The 17540-nt window shown below is 42.0% G+C and overlaps 1 protein-coding gene across 11 annotated transcripts in view; it reads right to left on the bottom strand.

Annotated features, from left to right (window-relative positions):
- The window catches only part of ANKS1A (ankyrin repeat and sterile alpha motif domain containing 1A), a 202741-nt gene that overhangs the window by 91232 nt on the left and 93969 nt on the right, over window positions 1-17540 (bottom strand). For 10 of the 11 annotated variants that reach the window (XM_518420.8, XM_024357155.3, XM_063812380.1 and 7 more), the window contains 6 exons: window positions 17317-17392; window positions 16930-17031; window positions 16719-16820; window positions 14867-15063; window positions 10844-10936; window positions 5836-5956 (listed from right to left, as the gene is read on the bottom strand). In XM_518420.8, coding sequence (XP_518420.3) covers window positions 5836-5956; window positions 10844-10936; window positions 14867-15063; window positions 16719-16820; window positions 16930-17031; window positions 17317-17392 — 691 coding nt within the window. The remainder of the gene's footprint in view (window positions 1-5835; window positions 5957-10843; window positions 10937-14866; window positions 15064-16718; window positions 16821-16929; window positions 17032-17316; window positions 17393-17540) is intronic. The other variant, XM_024357158.3, reaches the window with a different exon arrangement.

Below are 17540 nucleotides of genomic sequence, written 5' to 3'. Positions count from 1 at the left end.
CACTACAGATTGAATGCATCTGGGCCATCCGCGGGTTATTGGGTTAAGGATTTTTGATAGGAAGGCCTCAGTGCTTTCGGGATACGCCCTTGTTTACACTGACTACACTGACAACAAAGTGGTATTAGAGTGTTACAGGGTTACGGAGAATACCTTTAATTATCAATTATAGGTTTCAAATTTACCTTGGCTTTTAAAGGAATAGGGTATACTGTTTTTTTCTTAACTACTTGTATATTTCTCTCTTTCTCTTTTTCTCTCTTTGACTTTCTGTGTCTCTCTCTCTCTCTCTCTCTCTTTGACTTTCCTTTTGCCTCTGTCTCTTCCTCTTTCTGCCTCTCTCTTTCTCTGTCTCTCTCTCTCTTTTCTTGACTCCTTCTTTGTCTCTCTGTCTCTTCCTGTCTTTTCCTCTCTTTCTCTCTGCTGGTCTTTCCTTGCCTCTGCCAGCCACTTATGCTGCTGTTCTCTTAACTACTGTGGTGGGGAAGGGGGTCTAAAACCAGCTGTAACTGTCTATGTAGGGAAACTGGTCTGGGTGCCTTGGCTTACAGGTTACCTTGTGCCATACCTTTGAAACAAGGGACCTGTCTAGGCTTCCTTCTGATGGCCAACGCACCTCTAATGCTGGCCAGTCTATTTCACACAAAGTTCTAAGTTTTCCTGGTGTCATAGTAACACCGTAATCTCCCTTAAATCCTTTCTTGAAAATTTTCAACATAGTTCCTAGTAGGGTGGGCTTATTTGTTCCTGACCCATGCTTCTTTGAGACAAAACACCACGCTCACACCACACGCACAAAACAAAGAACAGGTAAAAAGGGCACACACACACTTTTGCAGTTTACACCAAACCAAAATCAAAACCAAAATCAGAGTATACAGAAATCCAAGCCAGGTCAAAACCAAAACCAAAGTATCAAGCAATCCAAGTCAAGTCAAAAACAAAAACCAAAGTGCCGGTACAGGCACGCCATGGGTGATCAGGCCATGCTTCCGCTCAAATGGTAGAGGCAAATTCCCAAGACCAATCCTGTCAAGGAATTCAAAACATGTCAAAACCAAAACCAAAGTGCCGATAAAGGCACACCGTGGGTGATCAGGCCACGCTTCCACTCAGATGGAGTGGGCAAGTTCCAAAGACGAGTCTTACCAAGTTTTAGATGTCCAGACTCCAAATGCCAGTTCCTTCCCGGTGTTCAGCCACTGTGCTGATCCTCCACAGGGGCCTGCCACACACTGCTCTGGCGAGGCGTCCCATCAGGGCAAGTGCCTACCCAGGAGCACTCTCAGGATCCGCGTCGCTTTGGCTGGTTGGAGTCCCCCGCAGGGATGTTCCACAGGGCAGGCTAAAGTCGCCTAAGGAGCTGCCTCAACCATCCGTTAATCACCTCGCTTCCCGGTCAGGGAACCAAGAAATGTAGCAGGACAAGCCGCAGACAAAACCCCTCAGACACCGAGATAGTGAAGGGAGTGGCTTTAATCAGCTGGGAGCATCAGCAGGCTAGTGTCTTAAAATCCGAGCTCCCCGAGTGAGCAATTCCTGTCCCTTTTAAGGGCTCACAACTCTAAGGGGGGTCCGCGTGAGAGGGTCATGATCGATTGAGCAAGCAGAGGGTACGTGACAGGGGCTGCATGCACCGGTGGTTAGAGTGAAATAGAACAGACCGGGAAGTTTTACAATGTCTTTCTATAATCTATAGATAACATCAGTTGCTAGGTCAGGGGTAGAATTTTAACTACCAGGCTTAGGTCAGGCAGGCCCAGGCCTGGTTTCGGGTCTGGTTCCTTGGTTTTGGGTCTGTTCCTAGGTGCCGGGCTACCTGCCTTTAGTTTTGCTTCTCTTTCCTTTTCTGAGTATAAAACAATATGAGAGGGTCTCTCTCTTCCCTCACCACCCCTCACACATTGTAGTTTTTTAAATTATACTAAGGAGGGGTTAAAAGCTCTGACAGTCTCACTAACATGGCCTTTTGAAAACTGATCAATTAATTCATAAAAGCTGCATAAGACAATGACATTAAAGGAAATACAGAAAAGATTCAGTAATACCTACCACATGGTCTGCTGATGTGCCTCACTTATACCAACCTTAGCAGGCACTCCTTCTAGGCTAGCTTTTCCTGCCAGGCTGCCAGGATAGGCAAGGCTTCTAAGAAACTAGCAGAGCCCATTTTCATATTCAGTGTCTCAGGTATTTTGTCTGAAAGCTCTTTGAGTGATCTAAACAGCAAGCCTTGAGGCAGGCACATCCCACAGCCTGTGGTTCAATTAAATCTGCTTCTATACCACCCACTCTCAACACTTAGCCCAATACTGCAGAATTGGAAGAAACCAAAGCACAGGAGGACCAGATGTGTAGCCAAAAGTCCTCCTTGGCAGTTCCCTCCTTAACCTGACGATCTCTTGATATGGGGATACAAAATCCCTTTCAAGCACACTTGGTAGCTAAGGACACCAGCACCACTTATGAAGTTAGTCTAACTTTCCACTTTTCTTTCTTCCAAAGGTTGAGTCAATTATCTTGTGGTGGTTCCAGATGAAACCTTTGAATGAAAGAGAGAAAGAACTGGAATCTCCCTCCTCCATGATGCTAAAAATTATTCCTTCACTATGAACCATTTTCAAACACAGCATTCATTAATTGCTTGTTTTTTAAGGGTTAGTTTTTTAAGCATAATTTATTGTTGAATGACTAGAGAGGGCATTGGTGTTCTACTTCACCTTTTCTAAATGTTTTAATTAAAAATCTACCAATATGGCCAGGCTTGGTGCCTCACACCTGTAATCCCAGCAGTTTGGGAGGCTTAGGCGGGTGGATCACCTGAGGTCAGGAGTTCGAGATCAGCCTGGCCAACACGGCAAAACCCCGTCTCTACTAAAAATCAATAATTAGCCAGGCATGGTGGTGGATGCCTGTAATCCCAGCTACATGAGAGGCTGAGGCAGGAGAATCACTTGAACCTGGGAGGTGGTGGTTGCAGTGAGCTGAGGTCATGCCACTGCACTCCAGCCTGGGTGACAGAGCAAGACTCTGTCTCAAAAAAAAAAAAAAAAAAAAAAAAATTCTACCAATATGATTGGAAGACTCAATATAGTTATCAATTCTTCACAATCAATATAGATTCAATATAATCCCAAACAAAATCCCAACAGGACTTTTTGTAGAAATCAACCAGCTGTGCACACTAAGAACAGGGTGTGGGGATGGAGAAGAAATCAATAAGCTGATTCTAAATGGGAAAGACAATGGAACTAGAATATCTAAAACAATTCTGAAAAAAGTAACAAAGTTGCAAAGACAATTCAATAGTGAAAGGAAGGTCTTTTTCAACAAATTGTGCAGAAACAATTGGATAGCCATTTGTAAAACAATGAAACTTGATCCATACCTCACACCATATATAAAAATTAACTCACAATTGATCATAGATTTAAGTGTAAGACCTAAGATATAAAATTTTTAGCAAAAAAACATAGAAAAGATTGGTGGCCAGGCATGGTGGCTCACGCCTGTTATCCCAGCACTTTGGGAGGCCAAGGCAGGTGGATCACGAGGTCAAGAGATCGAGACCATCCTGGCCAACATGGTGAAACCCTAGCTCTACTAAAAATACAAAAATTAGCTGGGCGTGGTAGCACGCGCCTGTGGACTCAGCTACTCAGGAGGCTGAGGCAGGAGAATTGCTTGAACCCAGGAAGTGGAGGTTGCAGTGAGCTGAGATTGGGCCACTACACTCCAGCCTGGTGACAGAGCAAGACTCCGTCTTAAAAAAAAAAAAAAAAGATTGGTGACCTTATCCATTTTTTAAAAACAGGATAAACTGAACTTTATCGAAATTAAGAATCACTTCTCTTCAAAAGACACTGTTAAGGCAACAAAAAGACAAGTCACAGATTGGGAGAAAATCACATATCTAATGAAGAATTTGTATGTAAAATATATAAAGAATTCACAACTCAATAATAAGAAAACAATCTAATTTTTTTCAATGAGCAAAAATTTGAATAGACATTTAATTAGATATTAAGGATGGTAACTAATCACATTAATCAATGCTCAACATCATTAGATATTAGGAAAATGAAAATTAAATCCATAATGAACTAACACCGCGTATCTACTAGAATGGCTAAAATTTTTAAAACCTGACAATATTAAGTGCTAGGGATGATATATATAGCAAGTAGATGTATATCACTCTCATACACTTCTGATGGAAACGCAAAATGGTATAATCACTCTGGAAAATAGTTTGGCAGTTTCCTATAAAGTTAAACATATTATATATTTCATATAAAGTTAAACATCTATTGCTGGGATACCCAGCAATCCCATTCATAGGTACATATCTAAGTGAAATGAAAACTTCTGTTCACACAAAAATCTGTAAGTGAATGTTTATAGTGATTTATTTGTAATTGCCAAAAACTGTAAATGACCCAAATATCCCTCAGCTAGAGAAGGGATAAACTGGGGTATATCCACACAATGGGATAGTAGCAATGAAAAGGAACGAATTATTGATATATGCAATGACATGGATGAATTTCAAATGTATTAGCGAAGTGAAAGGGGCCAGGCTCAAAAGGCTACAGATTGTATGATTCCATTTATATGACATTCTGGAAAAGGCAAAACTATTGGGACAGACATCAGAGCAGTGGTTGTGAGAAATAAGGGAAGGTAGAGGGGTTGACTACAAAAGAACATGGAAAAATTTTGGGGATGAAACTGTTCTATATTTTTATTGTGATGGCAGTTATACAACTCCATCTGTCAAAATTCACAGAACTACACACCAAAAAGGATAAATTTTACTGTATCTAAATTATAACTTTTTTTAAAAGCTCTGAATGGAAACCATAAAATACAAAACAAAACAAAAAAAACACTATGAAAATGACCACAATGTCTGCATGCAAGAGAAAACCTTTTAAACAGGACCATTAAAAATAAAGTCTACAATGTCATACGCATATGCACACATTCTCTTTGCCGCCCTCTACCCACTGACAGATCTCAGCAAAGGGCATTTCAAAGGAAACCATCTCATCCTCTGTTCTTACCTGAACCATGGAATGTCTTAGGGTTGAAAGAAGGTACGCATACCCCATGAAGGCCCTAATACCTGCAAGCTGTAGAGAGCTGGGAAAGGTCACAAGAGTTCCTTCAAACTGCAGTGGGAACTGCATTGTCCCTTATCATTCTTCCTTAGAACAGGGGTTGACACAAATTCTCCAGCAGTGCACACTCACCTCTGTCGTGACTGCACTTATATCGACGGGCTGGATCTCAGTACTGCAGCACTCACTCCCTTACAGAGGAAACTGAATTTTGCAGAGGCAATGAAAGTAGGCCAAGGCGACAGAGCACTCTAGTTACAGGGTGGCAGCCAATCACGGGCCCCTCCCCAGGAGTGTCTCACTCTGAGGTCAGGACTCAAAAGCAGAGTCTGTGCCGTCAGCCTGAACCCAAAGGGACTGACTTGTTGAGCTTGTTTTTCCACAGCATTAACTTGAGGGTTTATGATTTGAGACCCCAAATCAATCTCTGCCATGGGGCTTGTGGTCTCTCCTCCCACAGTTAGCACCTAGTCTGACCTAACCTTTTCCTTGCTTCGCATACTGAAGGTGGCAGCCAACTCCAACCTAGAGCATATAGGTCAGGTGTTGGAAATGAAAAGCCATAATGTACCCACCATCCCAGATCATCGTGAAACCCAACCACCACAACCCAAGGAATATCATAGTTACGACATCTTCCCCTTCCACTCAGGATCACAAACTTTAAAAATCCCTTTGGAGTTGGTTCTGCCAGGAGTTGTGGGGAACGTACCTTTTGTTTTTCCATCCACCAACACCACTTTCTTTGTCTCTGCTGTTAACAACAGTTCATAAGGGTGTTCGTCTTCTTCCCGGGCTGCACTCCCATGAATCCTAGGTCTCATGGACAGAACCTAAGGGAGAGAAACATCCAGTGTATCTTGTGCATGTGGCTAATACCAAGACAGGCAGTGTGGAACAAATTCGAGATTATTGGCTCTTTTTTCATCAAAGAAGAAAGGTGGAAAAGAGAAGGTGAATAATTCAAGTGTCACATAGAATCACAACTGCATTTCTGGATATATATCCATACCTCTAATCTGAAAGGCCTTTGATTAGAATACACCCCTTTCTGAGGATCACTTGAGCCCAGAAGTTTGAGGCTGCAGTGAACCAGGATTGTGCCACAGAACTCCAGCCTGGGTGACAGAACAAGATCCTGTCTCTAAGGAAAAACAAAAACAAAAAAACAAAAAACTCCCTTTTCTTTGATTTTAGTCTTCAAAAAATGCTAAATAAAATCCAGGATCCTTCCTTTCTTGCATCTCCCATGCCTACAGTGTTCTGCATAATCTCTTTTCTGAGGCTAATACTTGCCAAGCAGCTCTTAGCCATGCTCCATCGTGAAGGCAGACCTCTTTCTCCATGTTTCTTTTCTAATATGCACATATACTATCCAAAGACTGGAATCCTTCCCACCTCAAGAGGAAACCAAAATGACTTCCAACTGACCCTCAACATTTGACGTTTACTAGAAACAAACTTGTCTGTAAGTCCATCTCTATTTTTGTGAGCTTTTCTTCAGAGGTCCTGAGGGTTATTGGGAAGGATATCCCCAAAACTGGATTCCTACAACCTTTATGATAATACAATTTTAAATTACTTCCACCAATCTCTGCTCTGAAGAGTCAAGTGGCTAGAAAGTTTGAATTTCAGTGTGGAGGGGGAAAAGCAGCTGTCTACTGAGAAATTCCTAATCCAGGCAGTCAAGTGTCTCTGATGAAATAACGGAACCAGAGCTGGCTCCTACACCTGGCAACTGTAAGGCTTTGACCAGCTGAGGGCCTGATGGCCACAGCTTGTCTTGGTACCAGAGTAGCCACGCTTTCCCTTGAATCAAGCTGTAGACACCACAATTAGTGCTACAGCCACTTTGTGAGAGACAATGGATGTCCTTGCTTTAGAGGATAATTCTGGCCCAGTTGTCCTAAGAATCCAAACTGTTTCACAGGCAAAATAAGAAGAAAAATAAGAATAAGCTAGTATTAAGACAAATCCTACTTATTAGAACAGCAAACCAAGGCTCAAGATCTCTTCTTGATCAGTTTGGCTAGGACAAGTAATGTATTACAAACAAGGGGGTGGGAGTGGGGGGGAATTCCCAATTCCATCTAACAAATAATGCTACCCTAAAAATGTGATTCCTTGGCAAACACAGAGATTTCCTTCCATACTGACATGTCCCTCAGCCCACTGGAAATGCATCGGGTTTGTGGTTCGTCGGGTTTTTGCTTCTCAAGGCATAGCTCACTGTGTTATGTGCCTAATGAGACAACAAGGACTCTAGTAGCGTCAGACTAAACAAGAAACTGCAGCTCCTGTTTGTTAACAAGGCTGCCACTCTAAAGGCAAAAGGACAGTTTCCTTCCAAAATTCTGCTAAGCACAGCAGGAACCTCCACTTACAGCAAGCTACCTGGAAGCTAAAAGCTATTTCATTACAATGAGCCATTTACTCATATTACTTATTCCTTGCCTCTTGATAGGAACACAATTAAGGGAACAAAGAGGGACCATTAAGCAGTTCACACTGTGTCAACTTAATACCACAGGCATCACAGGCAGGAATTTGTGTTCTGCAGGTTTACGCACCTACAGCTATCACTTACACCGAGCCCTAGCAATCTGATTCAGTGAGTGTTCCGCACACAGGAAGAACTCTCATATAGCCTCGGGCATGCTTCCTTCAGAGGTAGGTAATTGACAGCCTGGATGCCCAGCCTATAATATCCTTTCTTCTCATGCAGCAGAGGGCTGATGGCTTCCATGTGGAAAATCAGGCCCACTGGACCTGCTTTCACTCTGTGCCTAGTTCTTGTGCAGGACAAATAGAGGCAGAGAACCATCAAATGCCAGAGCTGGAAGGGATCCTAACCATCACAGTAACAGCCAGAGAGCACCCGGTTCTGCTCTTTCATTCGCAGATGACAAACCTGGTTCCCAGAGAGGTCTGGGGACTTGTCCAAGGTTATACAGAAAGCTCACAACAGAGCCATGGGCATAAAAGTCAATTCCCTTGATCCTGGACCAGTATGGCCTCATTTTCTTCTGGCTTTCATTTTCTTCTTCATCCAATTGCTCATACCCAGACGACAAGTAGAGTGATCATTTCTTCTTGGTGCTGGCTCCTACCAGCTATGGGATTAAAAGTCCTCACAATAAAACAATAAACTGCTTTTCTTTGAGCCTTCCTAGCTCCCACTCCAGAAGCCCTATGTCATAGTCAATACGGCAATAAATGATTTTCAACAGAAAGGATTCTGCTCTTTACTAAATTACTCCTTAATCTTTTTTTTTTTCCTTTCCTCCAGGGCTGGCAATAAATCAAAGCCATATATATATATGTGTGTATATATATGTGTGTGTATATATATGTGTATATATATGTATATATATGTGTGTGTATATATATGTATATATATGTGTGTGTATATATGTATATATATGTATGTATATATATGTGTGTGTATATATGTGTGTGTGTGTGTGTGTGTGTGTGTGTATATATATATATATATATTTTTTTTTTTCCCGGCTATGTGGAAAGCAACATTTCTGCTGCAGAGAAAAGCTATGAGCAGTCACCACCTAACAGTGACCAATGGAATGTCCAGTTGGGGTGTGGGAGCTTTCTGGGAAGAGATACTCCAGCAGCTGCAACTTCCATGAATATTTAGCATATCTGAGCACAGAGAAGACTACGGCCAGTCCTGATGCAGCTGGCAGCCCCTTCTGTGGGCAAAAACATCTACACAGCATGTGTATGTGTGTGAGTATATGTGTCTAATGTTTTTAAGCCAGTTTCATGATCAGGTCATTAATCTGATAAGCACTCCTAGAGCTAGGTATACTCTGGCTTCTCCTAAAGGCTTCTATGAGTCATCTGACAATGACCAGGCTTAGGAATAGGAATACAAATATTGGGGCAGATAGCTTGCCAAAGACAAAAACCTAAGTTTGATGAAGTCAGTGTCTCCTGAGATATGATAGAGTCTAGGGTATTAAAGCTTTAACAGTATAAGGAAAGACAGGGAAAGACAACAAAGTCCAAAAAATATATATAATAGTACACTTTGAAGAAGACCATTCAGACTACAAACTACAGCATATGAATAAAATCTGCCTGGATCATATGCAGGCCGTATCACCTCTGTATTCAGGTACCTATAATCACCAGTAAATTAGCAAATTCAGTGTTTCACCATCTTCCAAATACTGACTATGCTGGTCCAACTGATCCAGAATTCCAGGCTATTCAGAAGCAAGTTTTAGAAAATGTATCTCAAACTCTCCCATCTAGGAGAGTAATATGAAGATTTCCCCCTTCTCTCTCCCAGCCACCACTTCTTGACACTGTGTTATTGCCACATTGCATGCTTTAGAAAACCTTGGGAGAATAGAAAGTTCTGGGTATAATCCAGTGTTTCTTTAAGAGCCTTGCCCAAGCATTATGAATTTTAACTCAAGTCCTTGTTAAAGAGGGGCAGAAGGCATTTACAGAGAACCAGCCCCAACTGAATATTCTTATTATTAGGCTTCTCCTTGTTAAAAAAAAAAAAAAAAAAAAGGAGGGGGGTAATGAGACAAACTTCTATTTATATAAAAATATGGAAGGATTTACTGCGTACACTTGGATCTACTAGAAATGTGTTATTATCCAGAGGTGGTAATAACAGGCTGCAAATCTAGAAACCCTTAGATGAGACATTATAATAAGCATTTTGTAATTAAAGGAAAGAATTAAGGACAGAATTTGTACCTAGCATAGAAATCTTCCCCTATCTCCAACACTGACTTTTACGTTTTTAAAAGGGCTTCCTTGTATTTATACATTTTGTTAAACTAAAGCCATCCTTCTGGTTCCATGTGTTTATACTGAATAAAAGAACCTGCCATGGTCCGTGGCAATACTGTAAAAAATCAATAACTCGAACTTCTAGGGACAAAGTGATGAGAGTAATTAACTGTTTTATATTAGCTGATTTTTAAATTAGAGAATAGGGCATTGAATGAGCTACAAAATGACTAATAAAATTATGTAATATTTTCAATAAATATTCCATAGATATATTCTAATGGCAGGAAGTGTTAGCAGAGCATTTTGAAGATAAAAGATTAAGGAAAACACAATTTTTTCACACTTCTAAGTGATTGAGTTATTTGCCTCATGATGACATTTCCTTTTCAAAAGGGTAGACTATTCTTTTCAAATAAACTTCTTTGATCTTCCAGCCCCGGCCATCCCACATAACTCCTATGTCTTTTCTAATTGAGTCTTCATGGCTCAATTCATGTTTGTCCTGGTGTAGAGTCTTCATGTGAAATGAACAGGAAAAAATACAAAAACAGGAATAAGAAGTTTGGGGCAGAAGCACTAAAGCTTGCTAATGAGGCACAGTCTAGGGAACAGTGATTAAAGGGAAGCTCTACATCTTGTATCAAAAGACAAGAGGCTTAAAAGCAAAAAGTGAGACTGTTCAGCTTATTGGAGCCAGGAAAAAATGTACATTTTACTTTCCGTGTGGTATGGCAGATCAATACTGGGCCTGTCTGCGAGAGCTATATTAAAATTCTTTGTGAGTTTGGAAGGTCTTATTCCAGATTACTAGTACACATAATACAAATTTATAATCCAAAGAGCTGATGAGAAGATGAGAAAGCAAAGACTTTTAAAGCACGCATCGATGCACTTTTCAACAAACTCAAATTTCAGCAATGGGGAATAAACCCACAACCCTCTACCTCAGAAGCTGTCAAGGGAAAATACTTCTTATCTATGTGGTCTTCTTCCTCTTCGTCGGGCGGTGGCTTTGCTGGAGGCGGTGGACGTTCCCTCTGCACAAGAGAAAAAAATAAATATTTTGCGATCTCTTTTTTAAGTATCTAATTTTTTGGTTTGCCCTCATCTTAGCCCTTAGAAATGAAAAAAATAATGTATGGAACTCCCCTGAGAGACTAAAGTCAAGGTTTCGTCTCTGAACAGATGGAGAACCCTGTGCATACATACACAATTCAATTAGCATGCTCTACGGTTTTTGATGTCTGTAGCAGAGATCATAAACACCTCTTTCATATCCTAGACCACAGTGAGAAATGCCAGTACTGAGAACACATAACTGCCTTGTTAGAAAATTTCCTTCATAATACTGATACATAAAACTTTACCTTAGGAAAATCAGTGGTTCACTTTTCAGTCTACTCTAGAAAGAGGAAACACTGGATCAAAAGAAATCAACCTGTGAAATTTGTTCTAACAAATCAAAGTTACTGAGGAAGTAATGAGGAAAGTAATCAAGGACAAAAATGTTAATTCCTGTTGAAACGTTAACGCTCTGATACTGGTCTACTCCCATTTATTAGCAAAAAGCTCAACCTGTTCTCTTATCCTTGGTTGCCTCCTTCAATAATAAGTATTATATGAAACTCTATTTCATCTAAACCCATTTGAAAAAAAAATTTTTTGAGGCAGAGTCTCACTCTGTCGCCCAGGCTGAAGTGCAGTGGCGCGATCTCGGCTCACTGCAAGCTCCGCCTCCTGGGTTCATGCCATTCTCCTGCCTCAGCCTCCCGCGTAGCTGGGACTACAGGTGCCCGCCACCACACCTGGCTAATTTTTTGTATTTTTAGTAGAGACAGGGTTTCACCATGTTACCCAGGATGGTCTGGATCTCCTGACCTTGTGATCCACCCGCCTTGGCCTCCCAAAGTGCTGGGATTACAGGTGTAAGCCACCGTGCCCAGCCCATCTAAACCCATTTTTAAAAGGAAAAGAAGCTTTTTAAGGGCCATATAGTGAATATTTTAGGCTTTGCAGTCAATTCTGCCATGATAATGCAAAAGTAGCCACAGATGATATGTAAATAAATGAGTGTGGCTATGCTCCAATAAAACTTTATTTACAAAAACAGACGCTTGTGGACTGTCGTTTGCCAACCCCTGCTCTAGAATAAGAAAGTCACTGAAAAGGTGACACAGGATAAGTTAGATCATGGGTAAACAATTTCAGGAAGACACAGGATGATCCTGATGAAGGAAAACTGAAAGCTGAAGAGATATTTGCCATTGTACCTGCAGGGCCTTTAGCACTGTTTATATTCCAAAGCCCTGGTCATGCTTGAGAATCAGTGTTCCTACTAAAGGCAGTGGGGGACCCAAAACAAGAGCTGTCCTGCAGGTTCATTCCCTGGCTTGTAGGTTTGTTCACTGTGTTGTTAAAACAGGAGTATTTCAGAAAGTCAAAGAACAGAACGCTGAGTTACGCGAGAGCCCAAGCAAAATCTGCATGGAAAGATGTTTCTCACGTTTTAGGAGCTACTCGCATTAGCATTTTGGCATCCATAATCTCTCTCTTAAAACAGGCTTCACTGCTCAGTATTCTATCTTGATAAGTCGGTCATTCCCATAGACCCTGGAACCAGATGGATGCCCAATGGCAACAACTTCAAAACAAGCCTGTATGTTCAAGCCAAACAAAGCTATTTATATCAGATGTCCCACTAAGTCCCACTTTCCCCACCCTTCTTTGCTCCAGAAGTGCAGGAACCTGGTCCCAGTGCCACCTTGTAAGGAAGGGAACAGCAAAAGGAGCAGGCCTGTATCCATCACCAGTTAACCAACCTTGGGACACCAAGTAACTGAGGGAAAAAAAAACAAAAAGAAAACACAACAACAAAAAGAACTCATCCTAGAAGCCTTCCTAAGGCCAAAAAAGCCTAGAAAGAACAATATGGAAGCTTTTTGTGTAAGAAACAATCACCAGGGACACTGGAAGGAAAGAGAAATACCTGTGTCTTTTTCTCTAAGGTGAAAACTTTGGAGCAGGGCTTAGAAGTACGGCAGTGATTTACACATACCATCCATTGTGTTTACCAAGAGGTAAACAGGCCCTTTGCCATAGTTAATTACCAAGGGCCAGGAAGACAGCACAGCCACAACATACACAAGTAAAAATGGCAAAGCATCCACCCGTTTCTGCTTAGGACCACAGGAGGGAGAGAAGGAGGCAAAAAGGAGAGCAGGAGGGAACAAAGAGACCTGTGTAAATCAATCACAGGAAATCATTCTCAGCTTTCTTCAGTAACCCTGAGCAGCTTCTTGCAAAGACTGCAGCGCCCCCTAATGGGCATCACCTATAAGTACCAATTAAAACACCACCTTCCTCCAAACCTGGATTTGCTTAATTCCGTTGTGCCTAAAAGCAAAATAAGTGAAATAACTAGCTGTCTATAGAAGTGCTATACTGGTGGTGCTCAGCACATGCACTTGCTTTCACCGCTCACAAGGAGTTTTGTCACAGTCCTTGATAACACCCACTTTGGTGGACTACCACTAGACTGCGGGCCTTTCCAAGATCCGTACTAAAATGGTGTTTCAGGGCATAGCAGGGCACAGCAAAGAGCCTAACGAAAAAGAACACTCTAAGAATCATAAGGCCATTCCCAGGGCAAGAAAGAAGAGTTGAAAAACAAGAGTTACCTGCAGCCAAAGGATCATCAAAATGGTCCCAAGCCAGATTCAGACCAAAAGGGAAAGGCCAGCCCCTCCAACAGGAAGAAATAACATAGGCCTGAAAATATGTCTCCAGACGGGGTTAGCACTAGGATCTCATTAGAGCAATGGTCAGTTTAGCTAATGGGCACTGCTCAAAACCTCAAATTGTTGTGCGTGGCAGTGGAGGAAGGAGGGTCAGTGGGACCAGTGATTCAGGCCTACACTCCCAACATAACCCTAGGGGAGAAGCCAGGGGTAAGTTATCTTGAGAACAATGTACAAGGCTAGAAGTAAAAGCGATGGTACAATGTTTCAACCTTATCATCGTGGGAAAGCAATAAGCATTCAGTAGAAACTGTCCTTCCAGTACTCACAAAACCATTCTGTTTTTCACTTTCAGTGCAGTATTCAATAAATTACATAAGCTATTCAACACTTTATTATAAAACAGCCTTTATGTTAGATGATTTTGCCCAATTGTAGGCTCATGCAATATTCTGAGCACATTTAACCTAGTCTAGGCTAAGCTATGGTGTTTGGTAGGTTAGGTGTATTGCCTGCATCTTTGACTTATGAGATTTTCAACTTACGATGGCTTTATCGGGATATAATCCCACTGTAAAAATCAAGGAGCATCTGTACTAGAGAAAGAAACAGAAAGATGAGAAAGTGGACCTTGAGAAGGAAAAATTCAGAGTTGTTCTCATCCTCTTATCTCAATGGCTGGAGGCATTATAATTAGATAAAATAGGAATGCCACATACTAATAAATACAATGTTAAGCCCCGCTACAACCCTGTTGAATCCAGAACCTGCCCAAATCCAAATGGAGAATCCTTTCAGGGCAAGTGGATAGTAAGCATACACTCAGGACAGATAGGAACTCATTTCAGTGAGCTTTCACTGTATGTTTCTGCTTTTCAGAGAGAAAACAGACAATATACAGCAAAAATTCCAAAGACAGAAGCAACACTAAGGCTAAATAGAAATAAGATGTTTAATTTGCTCTAAGGCCAATGAAGTCACGCAAAGATGCAAGCTGCTTATACTGAAACTAGAAAAAATGAAACTCTAACCTCAGTGTGATCTGTAGAGTTTCAGTACACTCAGCAAGAGAGACCCAGCAGAGTCCCATGAAGAAGAGAATAAGTGGGCTCCAGGCCCCGGAAACATGAGCTGGCACCAGGGATCACACCTCCCTTCCCCGTGCCCCATCACCTCAGGGGCCAGCCAGCCAACACAGCCCCCAGGAGGTGTAAGCCCCGGGTCACATACAGGCCTCACTCCAGCAGGTTTCACTCCTGCTGCCTCAGCCTCCTTGTTCGTGGAGTCTCGGTCAGATGATCGCCCGCTGGCCATGCTGTCCAACGAATGGCAGGAGATGGCATTATACAGAGCTTCGTAGGGACCCTCTTCTTCAGCATTTGCATCAAAATCGATAATCAGTTCAGTCACTGCTTTCTCCACGTCACCTGAGAGGAGGATGGAGGGCAAGAGAGTCACTAAAGGGGAGCAGAATCTCAGGTTCCAACCACTGCAGCAACCCAAAGCCTCTTTAGTCACCCGCGCTCACAAACACTAACCCAGAGCAAGAAAATGATTACTTTGTTCCATGGACAAGAATACGTATAGTTTCAGCTGTTCTTTATACCCTGAGATCTAAACAGATTTTTCTTTAATTCAATATGAAAAACCATTGACATCTATAAGGGATACCTCCCAAGGCCTTTATAAAGTCCCAAAATACCTCAATACCATAATGACATAAACTTAACCCATAAGATATAGCAAGGTGTAACTGAAAAACTTAAGTTACCCTTTACATTCTTTAATAAGAGCCTCCACGTGCTCAAGCAAAATAGAGGACGGCAAAGGCTTTCTGAGCTGGAGGCCCATGCAGCTGTTAGCTTGGCCTGTTACATAACTATCAGCCTCGGAGCACCTGCAATCCAAATGTGTGACTCTGCAAAGTTACCAATTATTAGAGCCCAGGCAACTCTGGGTCACCTATAAATAATCAAAACCATAAATGTAAAATCCTTGAAGAGGTTAGTGAACTACTAATCCCATTACTAGCAGATTATGCGGTCAAGAAAAAAAGTGCATGTGGGAGGAAGACAAGGACTCCACAGTTCAGAGAGCTGGGCACCCTTCAGCCCTTATTTCCCTGCACTCCTCTGGGAAATCCCTTTCCCTTTTTCATTTTTAGCTTTGTTCTGTTTTTCTAGCCTTCTTTATTGTGATCTATATTTGGGGAAAGGTGTCAATCTTTATTCTATCTTTGTATTCATCATATCAAGGACCCAAAAGGCTGCTAAATGCATCTGAAAAGGTGGATCCTGACTACTGTTAGGCTAGACTCCCTAAGCTCCCATCCAGACCACATTTGTTGCTCATATGATATATTATCAAAATTTGCCATGTACCCCCCTACCAATCAGATGATACTCATTAAATATTGGCTGGGAACGGTGGCTCACGCCTGTAATCCCAGAACTTTGGGAAGCTGAGGCAGGCAAATCTCGAGGTCAGGAATTTGAGGCCAGCCTGGCCAACATGGTGAAACCCTGTCTCTACTAAAAATACAAAAAAAAATTAGCTGGGCGTAGTGGGAGGTGCCTGTAATCCCACGTACTTGGGAGGCTGAGGCAGGAGAATCATTTGAACCCGGGAGGCAGAGGTTGCAGTGAGCCGAGATCACACCACTGCACTCCAGCCTGGGCAACAGAGTGAGACTCCATCTCAAAAAAAAAAAAAAAAATTTTATTACTCGTCAACTGTGTACAAGGCACTAGATTGTGATTATGTGTTAGAAAAAGAAGGTTTCACTGAGATTTGAATTCATTTTGAGATGATCCTCTCTACTACACATCTCAGAATAGATCTCACAGAGCCAACTGGAAAAGTGGAGGCTAAAATAAAGTAGGAAAGAGGCCCACAGTCAAAAGCATAAACTATGTCCAATAAAACTTCACATAGTAGTTGGCAAAAAATGAACTGAATATAAACTAAGTACTCACAACCCCCCAAAATTATTATTTAAATTAAGATTTTTCCATTCTGCCCACGAATGTTCAACTCTTTTCAAGCTGAGCACCCCTTTACTGATAGGGGAGAGTTACCTTACCCTGAGACTTCTGTGATATGGAGTCCATACTGGAGATGAGAGGTGGCTGGGGTGGGGCGGTTTTATCTACTTCTTTTGTACTTCTTTTTCCAGTCATGTGATCTACATGGAAAGATCAAAAAATAAAAATAAAAAGTGCTGCACCAAATACAAATGCCTTGGTTCAATTCGTGTGTCCCCTGGTCACCCAGACAGGGAGAAAGGATGATACCTTCAATTAATGCCGCTATTTGCTGGCTCTTTTGAGAAGGCAGTTCCCGAACAGTGTCTAGGGCAGTCAGTCCATGGTTATCTTTTATGTTGACGTCAATTCCTAGAAAGGCACACCAGGTGGACCAGGGGAGTGAGCATTTTCAAGCTAGCCTCCAAAAGGGTCAAATTTTAGGACATTTAAGGCTGTCAGCAGCATGGCCAACATTTTTCATCCAGAGCCATTTAATCCAGCTATTCAAGAACAGTTTACACACTTGTAATCAACCAGTGGAGATACACATACATTGAGTTCAAACACAGCCAGCAAAAATCCCCTTAGGGGACTAGGGAGAAACAATCCCAACCCTGGCATGCTGTGTAGACAAGAGCGCTGCCGACCTCTCACCTGCAGCCAGCAGGATTTGCACCACATCGGTCTTGCCAAACAAAGCAGCCTCATGCAAAGCACTGCCCATCTCCGTCTGGAAAGCAAACGAGAGCGCAGAGCGGGATGTCATCAGAACAGTTTGGTGCGGCTTCACGTGACAAAGGGGACACAGACAAGAAGGGACATAAAATAAAACAAACTACACAAAGCCCTCTGTCATTATCTTTCCAGCTTTTCTTGTG

This window comes from Pan troglodytes, chromosome 5, assembly GCF_028858775.2.
Source record: "Pan troglodytes isolate AG18354 chromosome 5, NHGRI_mPanTro3-v2.0_pri, whole genome shotgun sequence".
NCBI classification, from domain to species: domain Eukaryota; kingdom Metazoa; phylum Chordata; class Mammalia; order Primates; family Hominidae; genus Pan; species Pan troglodytes.
This window is presented reverse-complemented; position numbering and strand designations above follow the sequence as displayed.